Source organism: Takifugu rubripes, chromosome 8, assembly GCF_901000725.2.
Source record: "Takifugu rubripes chromosome 8, fTakRub1.2, whole genome shotgun sequence".
Classification (NCBI taxonomy): Eukaryota; Metazoa; Chordata; class Actinopteri; order Tetraodontiformes; family Tetraodontidae; genus Takifugu; species Takifugu rubripes.
The window spans coordinates 15,560,208-15,577,963 of NC_042292.1; the positions used below are offsets into that span (position 1 = coordinate 15,560,208).

The following is a 17,756-nucleotide window of genomic DNA, read 5'->3' on the forward strand; positions in this document are numbered from 1 at the left end:
TTAGTCAACAGTGAGCTTTCATCTCCTGGTCTATCATGATGTTTCTACAGTCGGTAACACTGACTCGATCTGGTTCATGCAGGATGTGACCTCTCACATACTAAACACTGAGTAATGACACTCACGACACAATAGGAATGCTGTTTTATTAGTTCTTCAAACCTTTATCTCTCGCCCAATCTGGAAGGACAGCGGTTATTGTCGAAAACACCATTCAAACAAATAAACTTTGCTTTTATATGGTGCGAAAGCCTGGCACAAATTTCAAAACTTAGCTGATCAACATCAGGCGAAATGTGTTCAAATGTCAAGAGGAAGTCAGTAAACCTCGGTCTCATGGACTGAACTGCTTGTGTGGCTACGTGACTGAGACACGGACGATATGAAGAAAACATTTTGCTTATCTTGTTTGTCTGAGCCTGAACTCCCTGCAAACTATATAAAGTACGTCTTTGTGTCTTGTGCACTCCTTCTCTGCAGCCGTGCATGATAGACTAGTGGAATCTTTCCTCTTTCAACCTTACTGTTCCTTTTGTACATACACTTATCGGCCACTTTATTAGGGCCACCATTTGTGGTAACAATTGCTTGTTAACACAATTAGCTAAACAACCAATCGCATGGCTGCAATTCAATGGAGTTAGGTGGTCAAGACAACTTGATGAAGTTCAACCCAGTGTCAGAATGAGGAAGAAAGGGGATTTAAGTGTCTTTCAAGGTGGCCTTGTTGGTGCCAGATGGGCCAGAATTTTCATGCACCACCATCTCCTTTATGGAGAATTGTCTGAAAAAGAGGAAATATCCAACAAGGCAACTGTGTGGACGAAAATGCCTTGTTGAGACGTCAAAGGAGAATTCGCTGACTGGGTCGAAATGAAGGAAAGGCAACAGTAACTCGAATCACTACTGCTTACATGCAAGGAAGGTAGAATAGCCTTTCTGAACACACAACACACAGAACATTGAAGAAGACGGGCGGCAGCAGCAACCTTTATGACCACAGTGGACCATCTTCCAGCAGGAGAATACACCATATCACCTCAAAGTGGTATCAGGAACAGGTGGCCTCCATACCTGCCAGATCTCAATCCAACAGAGCCCCTTTAGGCTGTGGTGGAACGGCGTGATGCCATCGTTCCAATGTGGATCAAAACCTGAGGGATGGTTCCAGCAGCTTGTTGAAGGTACACTGTGAAGTTCTCCAGACAAAAGGTTATAACAAATGTTCGCTCTGGCCGTTTTAAATTGGAACTATTTTTTTATAGCTATTATTGATTAGTGACAAAATGGCTGGGAGCAACGTGACACTGTTTAAAAATTGTATAAACACCACTACAGTGCATGAATAGCACACGACTGAGTCACAAAAATAAGGTGACTAATCGCATGATTTAATACTGTCGCTTGATCCCAATAGATACTAAACCCATCCCTCCAAAATAAGCCAAAAATAGAGACAAGGAAGCATTTGAAGGAAAATATCATGACCTAGTTAGTCACTGCCTTGCTCGAGGAGATGAAGCTTCGTCAAGTGCATTTTTATCCGCTCTTGTTTTAGTAGGTCACAAGAGAGGGAACTATTTTTTTCTCAGCTGAAGCCCTCCAAACATATCAACCTTGTGATCAACAGTACAGGTCAAGTGCATTCCACAGTATCCTTTGTTGCACGTCAGGAATCTGACACACGTCGGCTAATGCCAAAGTGAAACCTGTTTCGACACCTCCCATCAGTCCTAAAGAGTGGCACCAAGGAAGGTTCTCACATTTCTGTGTATTTGTAAAGCGGAATCTGCACAGATTGTTGATCAGTATGTACTCTAGAATGGACATGTTGTACTGAGTCTGAACAAAATGTCCAACATTTGAATCCCCCTGCTTAAAGTTCGTTTTTCTCCCGGCATCCTGAGGCCAGGGGACGTCCAATAGGGGACTCCAGTGAGGTTCTTCTCGCTGTGTTTGACTCCTGTTGCCCTGGGCCTTTCTAAAGCAACTGCATTGCTATGGTTAGCTTTTGAAACATTGAAAGCTTACGTGATACTGGAGATTAAAGAAGTTTAAACTTTCTCTTGGCTGTTGCACTGTCTGTGGTGTCCTGGGGGGGGGGGGGGGGGGGGGTTCTTTACATCATTATTAAGGATAAGGAAGAACTTTATTGCCAAGTAGGTTTTTTACACATACACCATCGTTGTCTTCGGTAGGTTGAATTTCTTCAGCTGCCGCAGGAAGTGGATCCTCTGTTGAGCTCTTTTGATAACAGAGCAGATGTTCAGCTCCCACTTATTAGTTTTGACATTTGAGGCACGTTTGAAGGGAAAAGAATTTTGAAGATGGATGGACTCACTTAATAAGGTCAATGACTGCATACATATACATAAAACACGTGCCTAACCTAATTCTGAGCGCCAGTTTTGGTATGTGAAGCTCAACAGAAGCTCAACTGTACATTATCAATTAACAAAAGCATTTTTTGATCATGTTTTTGGTACGTGCATAACCATTATTTCACCATTCTCAAGATAACATTCTGCATAAGTACTGATTTCAAAAATGTCACATCCTTTCATTAGTTAGTTTTTCAATTAGTTTTTTTTAATTTTTTTGTTGGAATAAAGTAGTTAATTTAGTAAGAACAAGCATGGTTCATACAATATCAGTGGATCTAGTACAGACCAACTTAATAGGAAGTTATGAATTATTGCCAGATATACAGTCAAGTATATACTGTACATTTCATTGAAATTTATACTAAAGTGCTTCCATAAAGTTCTTGTCTTAATGCCTAGAAATCTTTTGGACTTGAGTGGTGTTGCTCTTGTCCCTGGTACTGGTGGCTCTCTTCATTTGGTATATGACTTTAGCCGCTTCATCAGACACGGCCTGCAGGGGCGAGAAGGTGATGCATAATTGTGACCCTAACCCTTCTTACAAGCAATATAAATGCTGAGCAGACAAGTATTTTTTAAAAATGTGAGCTTACCATGGATTCTGTAGTTATCTCCGCACAGATTGTGACCATAGAGTCCATCCAGTTGCTGTAGATGATCTCGTCTTTTTGGATCGGCCTCTGTTTCCTATGCAGCAGAGACATAAGAGTGTATAAAGGCGCCCAAACGGACACAAAATTAGTCGTAATTGCCTTCTATATTTTTAATTTGCGTGGGGTTCTTGCTCCGCCGTCCTCATCGCCTGATCTTGGTTTTAGCTTAAAATGAGAATAGAAGGTGCCGTGGTACCTGATTTGGTCGTGCAGGTCTTGCTGTGCATTTAAGTGCCTTTGCGCTTCCTCCACCCGACCCTCCATGGTTAAACTGGCACAGAGTTGAGCACAGTGAACGCCCAGCACCACCATGTTGAGGCTCGTCGTCGAAAGCCACCTCCAGAGTGAGCAGAGGGCAGAAACGTTTGCAGACGTGGGAGCAATCAAATGCAGCTAAACTGGAGCGTTGGGGTTCCCTCTACCTGCCAGATGTTACTGGTCGCTGCTCTGTCAGGATGCGAATGCATTTTTGTTGCTCTCTGGTCTTGAAGGTCAGTTGGAGCTGGAACGGTAGAACTTTTCTCCGCAGAAAGACTGTCAAACACACGCGCACATATTTGATTTTAATGATTTAACCTATCTTATTATGGAGTCGGACGGTGCCAGTTGTAGAATCGGCCTTGGTATGAATGCCATTCTGCTCCCTGTGCCATGTTTGGCACAGTGTTATTGAGCGTTAAGTCAAATTTCCCTGTGGGCTGGTGCTAGCGTGGAACCGGCATCTCAAAATATCGCAAACGTTGACTTTCTAAACATGGTAACGGCCATCTTACCATCCATGTATTTAGATTTTACAGCGAATTGAAACGTGATTTCCAGCCCACTGGTCACATTCCCGATCTCTCTCACGAGCTTGTGATTTCTTTCACGCTCGTATGGAAAATATCTATGAGAGGAAAAAAAATACTATGTTATTGAACTGTTGGTGCAGTTTTTTTTAAAATCATTGTTAGTTGTTACAATGCCCCCACAGCATTGTTAGTACGGCTGCCAACGTACACTCCTTTAGCTGCCAGCAAGGTTGCTGTGACATTTGTTGCAAGAACATTGTCCATGGATGCTAACTGGATCTCTGTTGCGACCGTATTGACGCTCACGATGTTCACCTGTGCATGAGGAGAGAACGCAGTCAATCTTGTTGCTAAATGGAGCCCCCTAGATGCCGTAATGATCATGACCCGTCTCACCCTTCCTCCAGTACTGTCTGCAAGTCTGCCGATGTCGGCCAGGCAACAGTCTGTCCCCTCAAATGTCATTACTGATATGATGACACTGAGAGAAAAGACATTAACTTCTCTATTTGCAGCTCAAACCCTTTTTTCTCCTACAAGGCCCGAGTCATTGTCCCAATGTACTGGTTAATATCAATTTATTGCGAGCATTGTTTCGACTTTAATTGCATAAATATCATTCTTGGGTGTGCGCATGTGTGCTCACCCACTGTCCACAGCCTGTTGCGCAACTCGTTTGTAGAAATATGGATCAATAGAGGAGGACACAGAGGGGGTGTCCTCCATCTTCCCCAATCCAATATTGGCTCTGCCATCAGTGCACAAAATGACCTGTTAAACATGGTTACAATTCAAAAACAGTGAGGGGAAAAAATGGGGGGAAAAGTATCCATTTTTTTGTAGATTACTCACCTTAGACCCTGGGTACCTGGATGCAACAGCGACTGAGGCCAATACAGCAGGACCGAGACTCGTAGCGCCCTGCTCCCTGAGGCTAGAGTGAAGATTCAAATCAATGACAACATTAGCCAACCAGCCTTCTGCCACTTCAGTCGCATTTCTTGATGCCCGCTCACTCATTCACTGCCTGTTTCAGCTGGTCACACGTCTCCGCAATACAGTGCGAGGCTCCATAAGAGACGCCCTGTTGCCAGATGTGCTCATAGTCGATCAACGCCCAGTCCCTGAGGACGAGGGGCGCTCTGATCCCATTGCCGTAAATTTCAACCTGTGAAGAAACAACAGATTGAATCCCGTGGTTCTGGATGTCGTTCAGCTTTTGGAACGCTGACTTACTTCGTTATTAAACGTAACCAGTGCCACCCGTCTCCGCGGCGACTGTTCCAGCAGGGAAGATAGAACCTTTTGGATGGCATCCTGGATGCTCTAGAAGAAGGGAACACAATTTTAGTCCGTTATGGATTTTTTTGATGGGTGTATCCAGTTTTTGTAGTAAACCAAGCTAACAACTCGGCTCCTCACCTCTAGTCTGGATATGTATGCCTTAGAAGTGCTACTTAATGTGACCTACAGGGAAACGCACGTCGTCACTTTGAACTCTTTATAGGGATTATTTTACACACGTGCACACGTGCAAGCGTGCGTTCTCTCTTACCTCTGTGGTGACACTCATGCTGCCAGAAATGTCCACACAGAACACCACCATAGCATCTTCCACATTCTGGTAGTCGTCGTCGTTCTCCGTCAGCAGGTAGAGGTCATCGCTACGCGTGCCTGCGCGTTGGCCGGCGCGCGCTCTCCGGTCGCCGGAGCTCACACTTTGCTCACAACCACAGAACTCGCATGTCCACACCTGGAGAAAGAAGCTGCTGGTTTTTATTCCCCTCTGGAATAACACATCAGAGCCCAAGAAAGGATCATTTTTAAATCAAAAGAAATACATGCCTACTCACATTTCTGGGCACAGGAATCAGACAAGACAAAGCGGCACTGCATTTCTCACAGATCACTGGGCTCTGCATGTTCTCCAGGCCGGCCGCTGCAGAGAGGGAGACGAGCAGAGGCTACGCAAAGGGTGTGTGTTTCTGTGTGCGCGTTTCCGGGTGCTTTCTCTGACCTTGGCTCATGTCGACCAGTTTCCCAATATTGAGGGAGATGACGTTGACGTTGGTCCTGGGTACGATCCCTCCCTCCTGCCTGTCCGCTGTTGAAAGTGCGGCATGGTGTGAGGGGGAGGCTAAAGCTAAACACAGAAAGGGCTGGATCGTACTCACCTCTGGGGGGGACTGGAGGAGGGAGGGAAGGAGGACTGAGTGGAGACTGGACGCTTGGAAGTGGAGGAAGCGGCAAAGATGTTGGACGGGGCTTTTTGAGCCGACGAGGCGGTAGAGGTGGAACATCCGGCTCTAGCTGTGCTACATTTTGTTGCTCTGTACCTGTACATGTGCAATAACAACAACGTTGAATCTAATCTAGATCCAAAAGGACCACTACTTCATTAAATCCAAGGTAGTTTTCTCTGTCAACTGGACTGGGTTTCTTCTCTTGAAGACGTTTCGCCTTCTATCCAGAAGGCTTCTTCAGTTCTGAAATCGCTGGGGAGAGAGCTTGAGAATATATAGCCCCTGGACCATTTGCATGCTAATGATCTGGGTGGTCACCTGAGAGTCGTTAGCAGGGTCGTTGGTCGGGTCGTTGACCTAGTTTCTGTTGAGATGTCTCCCCTTTGTCTGCTGGGTCACATGGTGATGAGTCACTGGGTCTCTTGGAATGGTGTGAATGTTTGTTTTGCTGTTGGAAGGAGTGGAGGACTGCATTGTATGTGGGTGATAGGAAGTGCCTCAGGCCACCACCCCTGTTTAAGGATGGTTTCTCCAATTTAACATGGATAGCTTCCTTGACCCCCCTTTCGAACCAGCGGTCTTCTCTGGCCAGTATCCGTACTTGGCTGTCCTCGAAGGAGTGCCCACTCTCCTTTAAGTGTAAGTGGACTGCTGAATCCTGACCCGAAGAGGTGGCACGTCTGTGTTGTGCCATTCTTCTGTGTAGAGGTTGTTTGGTTTCCCCAATGTACAAATGCAAGGAACTGTACATTGGGGAAACCAAACAACCTCTACACAGAAGAATGGCACAACACAGACGTGCCACCTCTTCGGGTCAGGATTCAGCAGTCCACTTACACTTAAAGGAGAGTGGGCACTCCTTCGAGGACAGCCAAGTACGGATACTGGCCAGAGAAGACCGCTGGTTCGAAAGGGGGGTCAAGGAAGCTATCCATGTTAAATTGGAGAAACCATCCTTAAACAGGGGTGGTGGCCTGAGGCACTTCCTATCACCCACATACAATGCAGTCCTCCACTCCTTCCAACAGCAAAACAAACATTCACACCATTCCAAGAGACCCAGTGACTCATCACCATGTGACCCAGCAGACAAAGGGGAGACATCTCAACAGAAACTAGGTCAACGACCCGACCAACGACCCTGCTAACGACTCTCAGGTGACCACCCAGATCATTAGCATGCAAATGGTCCAGGGGCTATATATTCTCAAGCTCTCTCCCCAGCGATTTCAGAACTGAAGAAGCCTTCTGGATAGAAGGCGAAACGTCTTCAAGAGAAGAAACCCAGTCCAGTTGACAGAGAAAACTACCTTGGATACAATGACCTGGATGACTGAGAATTTACACAGACTACTTCATTAAAGTTTTTTTAAACATGAGGTGTAGAAGTGTATTCAATGATATACTAGTATTATTGCTACTGCAGCTTTCTGTGGCCGAAACTGATTCTAGTGACACCACGCACGTTAAAGGAGCCGAAACTGTTACATGAGATTGATAATGTCACCCCTTCGTGGATTTCCCCATATATAACAGATTCGGTATCTTGCCTTTCTGCATTTTGCAAGTGTGCCCACACGCGCGCACACTCGTGCTTCATATGCTTTCCTGTTATTCTGCTGCAATGCTCTTGAGACGGGACCAACACGCTTGAGAGAAAAACAAACGGTTTTGCTCTTTGTTAAACTTCGCCTCCTTCCTGTTTTGCTAATTAACCTAGAAGGTACATCAAGTGATCCAGCATGAAGGGGTTCAAATAGATAGACAGGAGAAACACAATTTGAATTTTGTCTATACAAAAATCCCCTAAAAATGCTGACACTCACCGGCTCCATCGGGTCTCCAGTTACACACAACATGGCTGCAGGCAAACTCCATCTGTAGTTAAAGAAATATGGTCCCTGAAACGTTCTTATCAAGAGTTAGATGTTTGGTACTGAAACCGGGTCACACTGATCACACAGAAGCAGGTGGGCTTTCTTTTATGGTTATATCACTATAGCAACCAGCTTATCTTGACAGCTGGATGTGGAAAAGCAAGAAAACACCAATTTCCTGTTTATACGAATGTGGCAGAATGAACAGAATTGTGATGATTTTGTTTGTTTGTTAAGCACACAGAGTAATAAACGTTCATAAAAGGTTGAATTTTCACCCCGGCAGACAACCTGTCTCTGTAAATGTGCCCTCGTTAGGCCAACGGGTAACGGTTCAGATTACAGCCCAATATTTGGGTTACACACTTTAGATATAAAAGTGCTTTTGTTATAAAAAAAAGTGCTTTTGTTAAGTGTTAAGTTCTTTGCTACTTTTTTTTTTATAGCTAAATGGTCAAAGTTTCATTTTGACCTGTTAAATCTTTACTTGTCTGATAAATTAATAACATTAAACTCCATCTATTGCCTGCACGGTGGATATACTAAATTGGTATATTTTAAATGTAAGCGCTTTGCCCTTAGTTTAGCATTTATCATGAGAAACAAGTTACCTTTGGTGTAGTCTGTGCACGGAAGTGTCTTCAGAAGTGAAAACTGTGCGGCAGGTTTGTCACGCATCAGATGTGTGGGTGTGTTCTGCACGTCAGGAAATTAAAATGTTAAATGCAACCATGAATAATAAAGTGGAGCTCATTGGAGTTTTTTAAGTCCTGATGGTCACACACACAGCCAGTAATTTAAAGTATATATTCTAAATATATATTGAACTGATCAACACAATAGGATGCACAGTATTTGTTGGAAGTATCACTGTTTTATTAACATTTATTATGTGATGGAATGTAAAAGAGAGAAAGCAGCAGCTTAGTTACAGAGGTGGCAAGTTAATCAACAAGTAAAAGAAACAATGTACAATATGAAAGATGTTCAATAAAAGTAAATATCTAAACGACACTTATTGCTTGTGACTCCTGTGGTCTTTTATTGTATTTTGATTTGTGTAAAACTCAGTGATGTCACATCTTTTACAGTTGGTTACTGCAACATAATACTCTCGTCTTAATTTCAGTCTCCTGTTTCTCATCTGCTGTGACAATATTGCATTTACTAATTTACTTTTGCCCTTCCAGAGACTCCAGCACGGCTTTAAAAATGGCAGCGACAGCCACGGCACCGGGATCGGGCAGGTTGACCCGCTCGACTGCGATGTAGCTGGCACGCCCAGCTTTGGCTGTAAGGCCGCGTGTGGACTCCGCCCCTTCGGCTGCTTTCTAGGAAGACAGGTAATGTAGGCAACCCATCAGGAAACTACTGAAATTAATTTCTACAAACACAAGCAGTTTGTACCTGAGCAGCTGTCTGTAGTACAGCCATGTATCCACCAGGTGGCGGTGTGGCTAACTTCTTCAACTCTTCCACTGCAGGACATAAAGCGTCCAACTGGTGAAACAAACCGATAAGTTGTTTATGTTTTTCAAAGAGAATCATATTTGATACCTATAAGGTAAATGGAATATGTGAAGGTAGCTGAGAACTAACCATTGTTCTGTCACCAGTGTCAGCACCACCATACCTGAAGCAGTTGATTTTTGAGAGGATTTTGGTCATTTGGGCGGATAGATATTGTGACATATACAAAAATAATATAGCAAATGTGCAGTAAGAGCTGATACAGTGGTTTTGTTCAACCTTTTCATCGCCTGTGTCCCAGCAAGCATTGCATCAGCCCAGGCTGCAGCGCTACTCCGGCGTGCAGTCAGATGCCCGGCTGCTGCCGTCAAAAACAGGCTGTACAGCTGGAAGACAAAGAGAATATGTCTGTCTGTCTGTCTGTCTTTGGGGGAAAACATAGTGCAATACAAGTGTAAAAACCCACCGCTCCAGAGGACCCCCCCATTTTCTCCTGCACCAATCCAGCGAGTACTGACAACAGGTTCCCTGGGCAAGCCGGGACCGTGTGGTCTTGCAGCCACTCGCGGATTGCTGAGAATAGGTTTTGTTGCAGCTTTTAAACTTTATCAACATTTTTTTGTGTGTTAAACTTTGAAATACACTGTTTAACATGACTATTGCTACTCACCTTTAGCCGCCTGCGAATGAGTGTTGCCACAGTCCCCATCTCCGGCTGCACGGTCCAAGGAGTTTAGCTCTTCCTGCTTTTCCAAAAGCGTGGAACAAACTCTTACTAATACGTTGTGCATCACAGGACTCAGTGGTCCTGGTAGCAAAAAAAACCAACAACCCTGAATTGGTGACAGCAAGTTTCATGATAAATTGGTAATTCCTCTTGTGGCCAGAAGGGGACACTAGAGGTCTTCCACTATAATACTGGTTTTAAAATATTTTTTATTTTAACGTAGTTGTGAATAGCATTTACAGGTTTATCTTATGACTGAAAAAATATTTAAAATAATTGGAAAGTATACACAGTATACGAAACCCTAAATCCTAATAATGTTACGGCTTTGTTTGTTGCCATCCCTTTGAACACATATCTTGTAATAAAATGCAAACTGTCACTAAACCTTCAGAGGTTTTGTCGTCCTGCAGCTGTGGCCTTGTGGCTTCAGACTCGATGACGTAGCCGCGCCCGCTGACACACGTGGTGCTGAGATTTGGCCAGAAAGGGGCACTTGTCTGCGCATCTGCATGGAAAGTAAGAGGCGTTGCACGTGAGCAAAGTTGAGACGGTGGCTGGTTTTAGAGGACTAATTAGTCCCTTTCAAGATGTGTTTTTTAACTTCATATCAGGGATGCAAGAGGATGTTTTTGGGTGGAGACAATGCATCATTAATTTGGGATGTCAGTACTTTGGCAAAGGAAGCAGAACCAAATTCTGTCATTGCCAGTAATTGTCTATTAATGTAGTAATTTATCTGCACGCCCACCAAACAGTCTCAGCGTTTCTTGATTTGCCTTCATCAGGCTTATTGACACTCCTGCCATCTCCAGCGATGTCATGAAAGACCCACACATCACCCTGGCAACCACCATGCCACGGCTCTCTAATGGCAAAGGAGGCACAAATCAGGTATTATCACATCCTTGTTTGGCGCAACAAAGAAGGTGTTTGGTTATTAGTAGTGCTTAAATAATAAGTTACCCAAAGAGTTGATGGCTGCTTGAGTAACAACAGCCATCTCCAGGGAAGATAGAGCTCCCAGGTTGTTCACACACACAACCACACTGTCTCCTGCATCAAACACAAAAGGTTGCATTCAAATATGAAATGGCTGCATGCATTAAAATGTAATTTAAACAAAGCAGGGACACTTGACGGACCTGATTTAAGAGGTAGATGCGACTGGCTATCCCTGTTAGTCATGTGGTCGATCATCGTCCTCACCACTTCATCTGCAGATGCAATCTGGAAAAGGGCCATTATTCATAAAACAGATCAATAAACCAGAAAAAAATGCCTGGATTTACTCACCTTTGACCTTTTTATACCAGGTTCTCCGTGGATACCTGAGGGAAGAGGAAATATTCGGAGTTTGTTTTCATCTAAAGGGAGGAAATAGTGTCTTTCAAAAGTGCCCCTCACGTAACAGTCGGCGCTGTGTTCAGCAGTAACCTTTACTATTGAAGCCTTAACATTATTATTCAGCTTTTCTCACCCAGTCCCAGTTCCATGTCTCCTGGCGGCAGGTCAAAAGATGGCAGGCAGCCTGGCACGCTGCACGGAGAGAGACTCACCCCCAGTGTTCCTGCAGCATGAGCATTAACGGTACGTACGCTATCAGCAAAGAGCCTCTCTGCTCCTCCTCAAATCTACTGGGACTGACCGATCTCCTTCAAAACCTCGGTGACTTTCAAAACCATCTGGTCCAGCGAGCATCCTTCTTCTGCCAAGGCCCCTGCAATCTTAAGTTAAGATAACAGTGGATCAGTCTGCCACAGAAAATAGGTACATTCCTAAATGAATCTCAGCTATGTTGTTTTTTTTCTTTGTCCTCTGAGTCTTTTTGGTTTACCTTGTGAATGAAGATGGTGCCACACAAGCCCCTTCTCCCAGCCTTACTCGGGCGCTCAAAGGCGCAGTCCTCGGCCACGATCACCATGTCAGCAGCCACCCCACGATTACGGGCCTGCTCTGCCGCCAGTCCAAAGTTGAGGCGGTCGCCAGTGTAGTTTTTCACAATGAGAAGGACACCAGATGCTCCTATTGTGAGAGGGCTCTTAGTTTATTTGTCCAATCGGTGATCTTGCTCTATATATGTAATATACACTGCTCAAAAAAATTAGAGGAGGACTTCGAAAACACATCAGATCTAAATAAATTATCTTGAATATCTTTCCTGATAAAAAGTAGGTGATGTATTAGTAACAAAATGATGCCACATAATTTGATAGAAATGAAAATGATCACCCCATAGAGGGGGGAAATCAAAGACACCCCAAAAATGAAAGTGAAGAAATGATGCAGCGGACTGGTCCGTTTGGTCATTGTAGCAACTCAAAATGACTCTCAGTAGTTTGTGCTCCATGCTCCTAATGAGACCACAAATGGTGTCCTGGGGGATCTCCTCCCAGATCTGGACCAGGGCATCACTGAACTCCTGGACAGTCTGAGGATCAACCTGGCGGCGCCGGATGGACCTAAACATAATGTCCCAGAGGTTTTCTATTGGGTTTAGGTCAGGTGAACATGGGGGGCATTCAATGGTATCAATTCCTTCATCCTCCAGGAACTGGAGCCACATGAGGTCGGGCATTGTCGTGGACCAGGAGGAACCCAGGCCCCACTGCACCAGCTTAGGTTCTGACAATGGGTCTGAGGATTTCATCCTGATACCTTATAGCAGTCAGGGTGCCATTATCTAACCTGTAGAGGTCTGCGCGTCCTTCCAGGGATATGCAGACCAGACCATCACTGACCCACCACCAAACCAGTCATGCTGAATGATGTTGCAGGCAGCATAACGTTCTCCACAGCAGCTCCAGACCCTTTCAGGTCATTTTGTAGGGCTCTGGCAGTGCTCATCCTGTTCCTCCTTGCACGCAGGAGCAGATACCGATCCTGCTGAGGGTTTAAGGACCTTCTACGGCCCTGTCCAGCTCTCCTGGAGTAACTACCTGTCTCCTGGAATCTCCTCCATGCTCTTGAGACTGTGCTGGGAGACACAGCAAACCTTCTTGCAATGGCACGGATTGATGTGCCATCCAGGAGGAGTTGGACTACTTGTGCAACCTCTGTAGCGTCCAGGTACCGCACCATGCTATCAACAGAGATGTTGATCCAAGCCAAATGAATAACTACAGCAGTAAAAAGTCAGTCAGTAAAAAAATCAGCCAAGAGATGAGGAGGGGGAAAAAGTATCAGTGGCCTCAACCTGGAAAGCCATTCCTGTTTTGGGGGCCGTCTCATTGTTGCCCCTCTGATGCACCTGTTGTTGATTTCATTAACAACAAAGCAACAGAAACTGATTAACAACCCACTCTGCTACTTAACTGATCAGATCAATATCCCAGAAGTTTGACTGATAGGTTGCTATACTCTATTTAAAAAGTGTTCCTCTAATTTCTTTGAGCAGTATATATGTATGTATATGTGTGAACTACCTGCATTGTGCAGAGAGAGAATGGCAGCCAAGATACTTGCAGGCGGGGGCGATGCAAATACTCCACCTGCTACAGCTGCTGACAGCATACCTGCACCAACATAACCTTAGGGAAGCAGGAAGACCAGTGTTAAGGGATGACTCCAGGCAGGAAGTCAAGATGCTTTTGATGGTTCTACCTCCATGTGCTGGCTCATGTCCTGAGCCCCCTCCAGACAGCAGGGCCACTTTGCCCTTCAGGGAGTTTAAGTCTGAGCGAATGACGACTCGGTGGCCCTTTAGCAGAGACAAGCCCCCACTGCCTCTCACCAAGCCACAGAGAGCCTCATCCACGCAGCTGTCAGATGAGTTTATCAGCTTCTTTCTGGGCTAATAGAGAGGAATTACAAGACATTTAAAAATGCACTCGGGTGTGAAACAAGCCGGATTTAAATGTGTTCTAAACTAGCATAGAAGAGATCTGCCAAAACTGTTCACCTTCTCATTTTATAGTTGGAACTCATGTATATGGGATGCATACGTATATTCTCTGGATGTGTAATGACTCCGAGACTAACAGAGTAAAATCAGTGTTTAAAGAAGCTCTTCAATAAAGTTTTAGACGTGGAATAAAGTGGGATTTACAGCTTGACAATGCAGTGGACTCTGCACCTACTGAGCAGCAATGCTAACTTTAGCCTGCTAGCAGTAAAGCTGCGGTCACGTTAAAGTTCTGAGAAACAGAAAGTCAGAAAGGAAAATAAGCCCATCAAAGATCCAAGGGCCATATAAGAACTTGTGTTTTACCTGCATTTTCACTTGTTGCTCCTTCTTTCAAAGACGTCAGGTTGATCGTAAAGTAGATAAATTGTAACAGCGATAGCGGATGTGATGCGATGACTGAAATAAAACAATAAGCGTCCTCGTCTGTAAAAACAGATTGGTACTTCTATTTTAGTGTTATCCACCCTGCATCACCACTCAAACACACAGTTATTAATGTATTACCGTAAGTTAATCGTGAATGATGATCAATTGGTTAAAAGCATGACAGCCGGGGTATTTGGGTTTTATTTTGAAAAATTGAAAGGAAGTGCTATATACTGTTTCACATGGTCTTTGATTGAAACACTTTCAGCTCTTGCGTGACCAAACAAGCCATTTACGCGTGTTTTCTGTGTATGGCGTGTTTTAAAACAATTTTAGGACGTTACATGGAAAAGAATGTGGATTTGGTCCAACTACTCATTTAAAAACGCCCTGACAATGACGTAAAACACAAGATGAACTAATGTCGGCGGTTCTGGAGGTGAACTCCATCAACGTGTCATTAATCATTTTTAGGCCCCCAGTGAAAAGTGACATTGAAATGAGATCAACTGCAAGCGGTAACATTGCAACTTTGGCCGATTTGACCGTAGTATTGCGACCGTCTGCGCGAAGCATCAGCTGTAGATGTCAGACTGAGATGTCACCAGCTGAGGCGGCTGCACTTGCGGGGTTTCCTCTTGCCCCCATTAGAGAAAGATGCTTAATAAAGAGATTTTATAAATTAAAGTTGACGAGAATTTATTTTTCTTGGTCCGGTCCAGTAGAGGGCGATGGTGCGTCATAATTGGGTTTGTCAGCTGTCCATAAACGGAACTAGTATATTGGAAATGAATAGCATTAACGTGGAGCTATTTTATCAAAAACATACAAAACCTAGTGTGTAATGTAAAACAGGAGGAGAGTTGAATTGTGACTTACAGCGCTTGTTAAAATGTGACCTTAACTGTTGCTCATTCTTTGACTTTTGCAACAAAATTTGAAATTCCATTTGTGTCGATTACCTTCGAGACACTTTTTCCAACCAGGAAGCGCCGCTCACTGGGGCGACTCCGTAAACGACATCGAACCAACCCCCGATTCCTCCTGGGTGACGCACAGAGCAGCCGAGTCCGCTCCGCTCGCTTCTACGCTGCTCAATCTCGGAACCGTCCTGTGAAACATGCATGATGGCGAGCGTGGAGACAGCCGCCGAACACGAACGTATCCTACGGGAGATAGAAAGCACAGACACCAACTGTATCGGCCCGACTCTTCGGTAAGCTCGTCACCGGCGAATGTCCGCGTTAGCCCCGCTGAAGCAACTAAAACCACGGCGTCCCCCAGCTAAGGGGCAGCAGCTAGCCGAGAGTAGCATCAATTTAGCAGCTTCGCCAATACTCCGGGAGATTATTTAAAACTTTAAACGGACATGTCCATTATCGGACAGCTAAATGGCTGACTTTTAGGTGAAAAGCTAGCTAATTTACCCGACGGTCAGTCGCGGACATGGGCGGCCTCGGGTGTTGACACGCCGTTGCCTGTCTGTAGGTTTGTCAATTTACCTGTTGATAAAGCAGCTACTTTAGCCAGCCTTAGCTAACGCTGCTAACTCATTAGGATTCTGCTCACTCGCATCAGAGCTGACATTTGTTTATGATTACTCGGCTGACTATAGTTAGCTGTGGGGTCGATCTGTTCTGATTAGTTAGCTAACATGTTAGCAACGGCGTGGTGTCGGGAAGGAACGCCAAGTGTAGCAGCTTTATCAGTCAACATTGCACAATGAATGAGGCACATTTCACATACTGGTGTGCCATCCCGGATTAGCAACGCGCCACTCAGCGTCTGAAGACTTGTCAGTTTCCCAGGTCCAAGATCGAATGTCGGGGGGTGGAAGCTGCTTGCCTGTGAGAGTTTGGCGTGCAGAAGTATCCCTGCAGGTTGAGGCCAGCTGCAGCATTCCTTCTGACTCCAGAATAACTTGGGATAAAACAGACAACTCCCTTCTGTGAGAGTTAGTGGGAATAGCCTGTTCCAGCTGGCCTATGTCTTCCTGGTCCCGCCAGCAACCAAAAGCTCAAACATGAACACAATATGCATTCATATATAAAGACAGGGGTTTATCCTGTAGAGAATCCCTCAGCTTTACTCCCACTTTACCATTACCTCTCAAGCCAAAAGCCTTAAAAGGAGCCATCAGATGAAATCTTCAGGACAATACTGGGAGGAAATATTCGTATTAAGCTCCTTCATTAATGGCAGAATATGACCCAGTCCTCTATATTTCTTATCAGTTTTTCTGGCGCCGAGCATATTTGACGGCAGCGTTGGACAACATGCTGCACGGGTTCATCTTATCATTTAACCACAGTTATGCAGCCAGACTGAAGGCAAAGAGGAACTCCTGTCATTAACTATGAAGAGCTCCTCCTTTGTGCACGTGTTGGCTACACCCTGCGTTTAACAATATGCAGCTGGACTTTATCAGAGTTGGCTATTATGGGCGAACGGCTCTTTGGGTGGAAGTGAGGACACATCCTCCTTTTTTATTTATGTCCATGTTGCCAATGTTAATCTCGATTCATACAGGCTTTTCCACCTTGACAGGAAAGGGGCTATCTTTTAGAGAGGAGGATGAACTTGTTTCTGCGTGTTTAAAGAAAGCGCAGTGTGGCGTCAGACCTGGCCTCCATTGTACAAGTCGGCCATTTCCTTGTCAACAGGAGGAAGGGTGTTGGATACAAGTGATACACAGGTGTATATGTTTGTGTTCTGTTTTTGGACAGGAAAGAACACAGGAAGAGCTGTAATCGCGATTAAAGAGCAGCTTTGTCCACAGATACACTCGGTCTTTTCCGACACTTTTCTCACATCCCTGAATCAGGTTTGACTTTGTATAGAGAAAGTTTGTGACTGTATATCATTAAAAAAAAGTGTCATGTTTGCAGAAGGAAATGCTGCTCTGACACATTAAATAAATAATTTGAATTAAAAAAATGCTTTTCATTTCATGAAAGATCCGCCACTTCATCCTTGAATGTGAAAACATCGAGCTTGTTAAACATTTTAACGTAATAAATCCTAAATGTGTTATATATTGTGCCAGTGTTGGAAGACAATTTAGATATTGTCTTTTGGGTGATGGCCTCTGTACAGTGTGATACAGACGGAACACACGAGGAGTGAATCATCGTTTCCCTGGAAACGGTTGAAATGTCTCCCCCTCGTGGTCATCTGTGGTAGCGCCCCTTTCAACGGTGCCGGGGTCGACGACCGAAGTGAAGAATGAAAGTCAGATTAATGCCACGTTTCCAAAAAGTTTTTTTTAATGAAGGCATTATTGGACAGGGATTTTTAAACTGATTATGCAGGTAAACTCTAGGAAAATCCAGTTTTTG

At 44.6% G+C, this 17,756-nt stretch overlaps 3 protein-coding genes across 12 annotated transcripts in view; 1 reads left to right on the forward strand and 2 right to left on the reverse strand.

The window, feature by feature from the left end:
• Positions 1 to 2,567: 2,567 nt before the first annotated feature.
• LOC101073657 (circularly permutated Ras protein 1) lies at positions 2,568 to 8,644 on the reverse strand. Of its 5 annotated transcripts, none has more exons than XM_029840854.1 (18): positions 8,560 to 8,643; positions 7,898 to 7,949; positions 6,003 to 6,164; positions 5,846 to 5,932; positions 5,682 to 5,767; positions 5,384 to 5,581; positions 5,251 to 5,295; positions 5,065 to 5,154; positions 4,845 to 4,996; positions 4,681 to 4,762; positions 4,475 to 4,599; positions 4,225 to 4,309; positions 4,037 to 4,143; positions 3,811 to 3,923; positions 3,460 to 3,571; positions 3,234 to 3,374; positions 2,978 to 3,071; positions 2,568 to 2,877 (listed from the first exon to the last, which is right to left on the reverse strand). In XM_029840854.1, the coding sequence occupies exons 2-18, from the start codon at positions 7,947 to 7,949 to the stop codon at positions 2,773 to 2,775; spliced, it is 1,836 nt and encodes a 611-aa protein (XP_029696714.1). In that variant the 5' UTR covers positions 8,560 to 8,643; the 3' UTR covers positions 2,568 to 2,772. The 5 variants fall into 5 exon arrangements, with proteins under 5 accessions (XP_029696714.1, XP_029696712.1, XP_029696710.1 ...); XM_029840852.1 differs by adding an exon at positions 7,622 to 7,720 and having other exon boundaries at positions 4,037 to 4,309; positions 8,560 to 8,623; XM_029840850.1 differs by having other exon boundaries at positions 4,037 to 4,309; positions 8,560 to 8,644.
• A 158-nt stretch (positions 8,645 to 8,802) lies between these two features.
• tkfc (triokinase/FMN cyclase) lies at positions 8,803 to 15,518 on the reverse strand. Of its 5 annotated transcripts, none has more exons than XM_029839704.1 (18): positions 15,381 to 15,514; positions 14,356 to 15,192; positions 13,749 to 13,938; positions 13,571 to 13,675; positions 11,983 to 12,170; positions 11,794 to 11,872; positions 11,626 to 11,715; positions 11,442 to 11,476; positions 11,291 to 11,375; positions 11,112 to 11,201; positions 10,897 to 11,013; positions 10,534 to 10,653; positions 10,089 to 10,226; positions 9,885 to 9,991; positions 9,698 to 9,804; positions 9,548 to 9,581; positions 9,356 to 9,448; positions 8,803 to 9,275 (listed from the first exon to the last, which is right to left on the reverse strand). In XM_029839704.1, exons 2-18 carry the CDS (start codon positions 14,359 to 14,361, stop codon positions 8,964 to 8,966), a joined length of 1,896 nt encoding a protein of 631 aa, XP_029695564.1. In that variant the 5' UTR covers positions 14,362 to 15,192; positions 15,381 to 15,514; the 3' UTR covers positions 8,803 to 8,963. The 5 variants fall into 5 exon arrangements, with proteins under 5 accessions (XP_029695564.1, XP_029695565.1, XP_029695567.1 ...); XM_029839705.1 differs by having other exon boundaries at positions 14,356 to 14,475; positions 15,381 to 15,510; XM_029839707.1 differs by lacking the exon at positions 14,356 to 15,192 and having other exon boundaries at positions 15,381 to 15,518.
• The window catches only part of exoc6b (exocyst complex component 6B), a 45,974-nt gene continuing 43,719 nt past the window's right edge, over positions 15,502 to 17,756 (forward strand). For both annotated transcript variants that reach the window (XM_029839702.1, XM_029839703.1), the window contains exon 1: positions 15,502 to 15,634. In XM_029839702.1, the coding sequence (XP_029695562.1) occupies positions 15,543 to 15,634 (92 nt within the window). In that variant the 5' untranslated portion in view covers positions 15,502 to 15,542. The remainder of the gene's footprint in view (positions 15,635 to 17,756) is intronic.

Coding starts and splice junctions, on each gene's coding strand:
- LOC101073657 (XM_029840850.1), bottom strand. CDS start 7,949: ATGGAGTTTGCCTGCAGCCATGTTGTGTGTAACTGGAGACCCGATGGA. Junction 5,296..5,383: donor GCATGAGTGTCACCACAGAG/GTAAGAGAGAAC, acceptor GTTTCCCTGTAG/GTCACATTAAGTAGCACTTC. Junction 2,878..2,977: donor AGATAACTACAGAATCCATG/GTAAGCTCACAT, acceptor TCGCCCCTGCAG/GCCGTGTCTGATGAAGCGGC.
- tkfc (XM_029839704.1), bottom strand. Junction 11,716..11,793: donor CGAGGTTTTGAAGGAGATCG/GTCAGTCCCAGT, acceptor CTCATGCTGCAG/GAACACTGGGGGTGAGTCTC. Junction 11,477..11,625: donor AGACATGGAACTGGGACTGG/GTGAGAAAAGCT, acceptor CTCTTCCCTCAG/GTATCCACGGAGAACCTGGT.